General features: G+C 42.1%; 1 protein-coding gene across 5 annotated transcripts in view; it reads left to right on the forward strand.

The window, feature by feature from the left end:
- The window catches only part of LOC133496161 (uncharacterized), a 45,250-nt gene extending 40,502 nt beyond the window's left edge, over positions 1-4,748 (forward strand). For all 5 annotated transcript variants that reach the window (XM_061811380.1, XM_061811371.1, XM_061811411.1 and 2 more), the window contains one exon: positions 4,243-4,748. In XM_061811380.1, coding sequence (XP_061667364.1) covers positions 4,243-4,731 — 489 coding nt within the window. In that variant the 3' untranslated portion in view covers positions 4,732-4,748. The remainder of the gene's footprint in view (positions 1-4,242) is intronic.
- The last annotated feature ends 1,252 nt before the right edge of the window (positions 4,749-6,000 follow it).

Genomic DNA, 6,000 nt, shown 5'->3' on the forward strand with positions numbered 1-6,000 from the left:
TGAGTTGTATAAAGGTTCTACAAACAGATCACGCTAATCAAACGTTGCTTATAGAGCCTCTGGCCTTGACTGCATGTTCCGCTATCTCAATTTTCTTGTCTGTTTTTATTTCCTCCTCTGACTTGTTCATTGCTACGCTCCCCAGTTTGCAGTTTGTAGCTGCCCGTATAATTTGAGTCTTTTGCCAGAGAGACATAACAGAAAAGAGCAAAGGCAAAGGGGAGGGGAAAAGACAACATACAATGTGCAGGCTTCCTCAACAGCTGCAGCCCAGTTCTGAAATCCCCACCGTCTTGTGACTTCCTTCCTCTGCTGCTCGATGTTGCAAACTCCCGTGTGCACAAACAGCACATGCATTTGCTCAATCTTGCACAGTGGGCTTTGTGTAAACACTTCAAGCATACACTTTGGTCTATGTTTATTCAAAAAGGTCACAAAAGAGATTTGTGGCGGGGGGGGCAGGGTGCATGTCCAGTTTCAGAGAGCACAGGGGAAAGATGATACATTTGAATATAAAATTGATGGTGTATTGAGTTTTAAGAGATAGATTTTTTTTTTTTGGCAGCAACTGGAAGATCTGAGCACTGTATCGTGGCATGAACTTAATTCGACTCCTTTCACAATAAACTGTAATTTGGCAACTTCTTTTTTTTTTAAAGGCTTCAAACTGTTTCATGCCACTCCCATGTGAAGTTTACTGTCAAACTAACTTTTTTCCTCATTTTAAATATTTTATTTATTTGTATTTAAATGCTTTTAATCATGTAAAGCCCATTGAGTTGTATGAAATGTGTGATACTAATAAATTGGCTTTGCTTTGCTTTGCTAAATAAACAACAACAATTACACGGCGTGTATCCAAATCAAAATTGCCTTAAGGACAGTTTGCTAACTTCATGCTAAAATATAATAGAAAATGCCATTGACCAGCTAACAGTTGGTATTGATAGTCAGTGTTTTAGAACCCTGTAAGCAAACAATATTTGAACACAAATGGTAGAGAAACACAACTAGACATATAATAGAACAATACTCGCAGGCATAATCGCTGACATTGGAGGGAACCTCGTGTCTTCAACACCATCTCTTTTTAGGCAAGCCATTTTCAACACATTCAATTGATCAATTATGTGAAAAAATTACATAGTCGTGGGGACTTTCCAGTAGTATCGATTTGTCTGTGGGGGGTAGGAGGGGGGGGGGAACGAAATTGACCAAATTTGGACATAGGAGATTTCTTCCCAACACCAGCAATATAGTCTTTAGCCTAAAAAATAAACTAATATTCAAGCATCTTACTGACTCTCTCACAGTAGTGATACAAGATAGTGTTGTTTCGTTCGCGAACGATTCGTTTAAATCTTTTTAGTGAACGAACTAAATAAAATCAGTTTATGTAATGATTCGTTCTTTTTGCTTGGCCACCATCCGGCGCCGTGAGACGAGCAAATCGGCTGGGAGCGGAAAAGGAACTGTGCGTTCAGTCACTCGCTTCTGAATAATCGGCGAATGACCATTGAGCACCCAGCGTCCAGGCTGGGGTCGTACTGATTTGTGACTTGCAAGCGATGTCACTCACATGAGCAAATGACCAATGAGCAGCCAGTGTCAAGCAGCGCCGTGCAGGCAGAGGAGGGGCTTATGTGAACTGGTTTACTAAGAAACTAAAAAGCAATTTGAGATCCTTTAAGACGCGATGTACTCCTACAATGAGTAATTCGTTTGCCTGATGAACGACGTACAGTGCAGCGTTGATTTTAACCGAAAGTCCTGACGTCCTCGCGGGGATAGCGTTCACTAGCAGCTGTTTCTTCAAGCTAACGGGTAACTTAGAGCCAGTCAGGTACATAAAAGCAAGCACATTATTTAAAATAAATGTAAATGAATAATAAATGTATATAAAAAATTATTTGAGTCAAGAGCATTTTGAGTTCTGAGGGCGGTCACGGAACAGGTTTAACTTGCGTCTCAAGGCACTATTGCACCATAACAGTACAGTAATTTCTCATTTATCGCAGGAGTTAGGTTCCAGACCAGCCCCGCAGTAGGTGAAGTCCTGAAAGTAGAGACGCCGCAAATTTTTAAAAATAATGATAAATATTATAAAGCTGCATGGGCTTTCTCCAGGTACTCCCACATCCCAAACTCATGCATGCAAAAGCAAAGCAAATGTTGGTTGGTAGGTTGATTGAAGACTAAATTGCCAGCAGCTTTGAATGGTTGTTTATTTGTATGTGCTCTGCAATTGGCTGGTGACCAATTCAGGTTGTTCCTCACCCTTCACAAGATAGCTGGAATAGGCTCCAGCATGCCCGGGACTCCAGTGAGGACAAATCGGTACAGAAAATATTTTAAAGTTGTACGAACCTTCCCAGACTCACTCCTTTAACCTCTATCATACTCTTACAAACATGTTCTATACTCTCTCACATTTGAAATTATAGTCCTGTACAATCGTACAATAGTCCTGTACACTAAATTTGATTTTAATTATTTTTAATATAATGTAAATATTTTGGGTTGTAAAGTATTTCATTTCCTGCAAAAAAAAATATAGCATCCACTCAAAATCCTGCAATATCATATAGTGTATGTATATGTATTGTAATGTATTAAAATATATATTTAAAAAATCTGCAAGGCACTGAATCTGCAATAGGTGAACTGTAAGGTAGGACAAGTAAAAGCACAACGGGTTTGAACATACTTGTGGATTTTTCTCCCGAGAATTTGGTTCTCCACCATCTGTCATATCAGGTATGCGCAAGACAGCGTGCCAGTGATTGTCAGGGCCACTTAGATGAGCTCTTGGTTTGGGTGTGATCATCGAAGTTAAACACAGACATGTCCCACAGTCCTCTGCTCTCCTGCTACCCAGCTGATGGAAATTTTACTCACAAATGCAAAAACACATAGCTCTTTTAGTCCAAATTTCCCCTCACTTGCTTCACAGTAGATGCACACATGTAAAGACCAGACAAGTGTAATGTGCTCTCACACACACCTACAATCACAATGCCTGGTTCAAGGCAAATGAAATGTGGCCAAAGTCCATTACTGAACACCACTCAGCAGGTTTTTTTTTTTTTTTTCTGTCAGAGTTGGCTGGTGTCCATCTCTTTCACACCATAGCTTACTGTTGTGTTGCCAAATCACTTGTGAAACTTTAACAGGTCTATCCACTGCTAGATTAACGCTGACTCTCCGCCTAGACCTCGACGGCGCGATAACACGGTTTACTCTGTCTTATCCTACCCTGTCAAAATAGGTCAGGTTACACCACCAAGCAAACACTGACGCTTTCACACCCACAACATCAGGCTCCCACCGCTGTCTGCGCACCTCAAATTAGCAGTCTTGAATGTTTTCTTTTATCTAAGTACATTGAACCTTTTTCCGCAGCATGCATTAGGCCACAAATATTCTTTGTGGCAAACGTTGTATCCAAATGCTTGAGAGACCTGGTAATCAGGTACGTGTACTGACATTTCCTGGGGGAGGTGCTCAAGCTGAAAAACAAATTGGAGAACCATCCATCCATTTTCTGGGGTATAAAGAAGGTAATTAAGAAAAGCTATTGATGAATAAAGGGGGGCAAGGGCTGCAGCAAAAGGGGCATATGGATGAGCACCACCTGGTGGATATGTGTGCACATGCCTGTTGGACAATTTTGTGTTCATCCCGATGCCCATCTGCCTATCCAGCAACTGCTGACCCCTGCTGTTCATGGCTTGTGGGGCGGGGGGGGGGGGCAGTGGATAATTCACCCTGTCACTACTAAAAAAACAACAAAATAATTATAATTGCCCATAATAATATACCATAAGTACACCACAAACTATGGTCCTAAATCACCCAAATGGCTTACAAATTTTTTGTCTTTTAAATGCATTGTGAGTCCAAATGTAGATGCAACCAAGTGTGCATATTTTCCACAGACAACCCAGGCTAAACTTAGTTCTAATCCAGATCCAAAGATCTTAATTTCTCAGGGTGGGGGGGATAAAAAGACATTAGGTGAATTTGCGATTAGCAAATCGCTCTCCCTACAGTGTATATTAAAAGTGAACACACCCCTGTTCAAATGCCATGGTTTTTGTGATTTGAAAAAATAATAGCAAGCTCATTAATTTCAAAAACTCTTTGTTTATTAACGTGACCTACAACCTGTACAAAAGAGGGGAAATAAAAATGAACACTTGAGTTCTGAACGCTTGTTTAACTCGTTTTTTATATTGCCAGATTGCAGACACCTATTCCATCGTGTGCAAAACTCAGAAGAAAAAGACTCCCATGGAAAGCAACGGGGCAAAGACCCTTCCCCGCTCATTTGGTGGCGAGAGAGGAAAGGGCCGGGGCCGAGGGGTCCAGGCCCAGGCGCGTTCCCAGGAGGAGCCGTGCTACGAGCCGACGGGAGACAGGGCCTGGGCCTCTTGTCCGGCAGCCGAGTCCGACCCCGCATACGCCACCATTGACAGCCACCGTAAACGTGAACAGGCCGCCACCGGTAATAGCGCGGCAGGTGGTACTGCCACACTTAAGAGAAAGAAGCAACAGGCGCCGCCAGCTGCACCTCAGGGCTCAGCTTCCAACCCCCTGCCTGTTCGAGGTCTGCCCGGGGGAGAGAACTTCTATGAGACCATCGGCGATGTGAAAGCAGGCAATAGCTCCAGCACCACCACCATCTTCACATTCAATGACGGGATGGAGATGTATGTCACAGGCCTGTAGCTGGCAGACACGCGGATCAGGCTCAGCAAGACCGCGACAGGGACTGTCCTGTTAATTTGCCGTAAGTTTGCTGTACATACTGTAGGTACTAGGACTACTCCAATCAAACAAAAATGACGATCAAATGTGCGTTGTCATCAGGTACAAACAGGGTTATAATCCAGGTTCAGACTTCCCTTCATTGGTTTGTAGTTCAGAACCAGCCTCAACCCTAAAAGGACCAAAAATGCTTTATCAAAAAGAAAGGAAAAGAAGATAAAGACAACTGGAGTATTCATCTTCAAACATACACAGGGACTTGACTTATGTTTATGGGTATCATTTTCCATAATATCTTTATTTTTGTATGAACAATTTGGTGTGGCGTAACTCACAATTTGAGCACATTTGAATCCGAACATGTGTATAGAAACTTTATTGCATGCTTTATGCAAACCACAGAAGCAATGATAGTGGCTATGTTAAGAGAAGGAGGCAACGGCGCATGCGCATGCGCAAACGCACACACGCACACACACACACATCTAAACTTGAGGCCACTGATGTAATACAAGCAGATGGATGGCACAGAGATTTTTGGAGCGCAGCTCAACCTAAGCAAACATCTGAAACAGGTTCCCTGTGCACACTGACCTGTTGCTTGGCACTGACATTTGCGATATTTTGTACAAACAAAGGCCAGCCATTTGTTGGCCTGCACAAGCTCAGATGCATGTGAGGAATGGCGATGGCTGTCCATTTGACAAACCGCCATCAATGTGCCCAAAACGTTTTAACAGATATCAATCATAAGCAGCCCTCTATGACAAGCACTTCCACCATTTACAGCAAATGTTACCCTGGGTATGCGTTGCAGGAATCTGTCGTTCAGTTTTGCTCCGTTAAACAGTACTTTTCAGTTAAACAGTACTTTTCAGACACCCGCAAGTATATTCTTCCTTTCCACAAGTGGTATTTCAGATTTCTGGAATGTCGTCTTCCCACTTTGCCATCCATGTTTATGGGTATGGCCTTTAAAACACAAGTTTGACTATCGAAAATAGACATTGTACATATCAGCCAATGTCATTCTGACAAGTAATTACATTTTCAAGACTTTGAATTTTCATTCAGGCTTTCTATTACTCGATTATGATTTGTCAAAATGACAGATAGTTAGTATTTCATTTTTTCTTTGTCAAAACAGATGTCAGATAACAAATGCACCTATCTGAAACGTAATTTCGCCGAGGACAAACGACATCACTTTTACCGTTCATGTGTATGGGC

The sequence above is a fragment of the Syngnathoides biaculeatus genome, chromosome 2, assembly GCF_019802595.1.
Source record: "Syngnathoides biaculeatus isolate LvHL_M chromosome 2, ASM1980259v1, whole genome shotgun sequence".
Taxonomy (NCBI): Eukaryota; Metazoa; Chordata; class Actinopteri; order Syngnathiformes; family Syngnathidae; genus Syngnathoides; species Syngnathoides biaculeatus.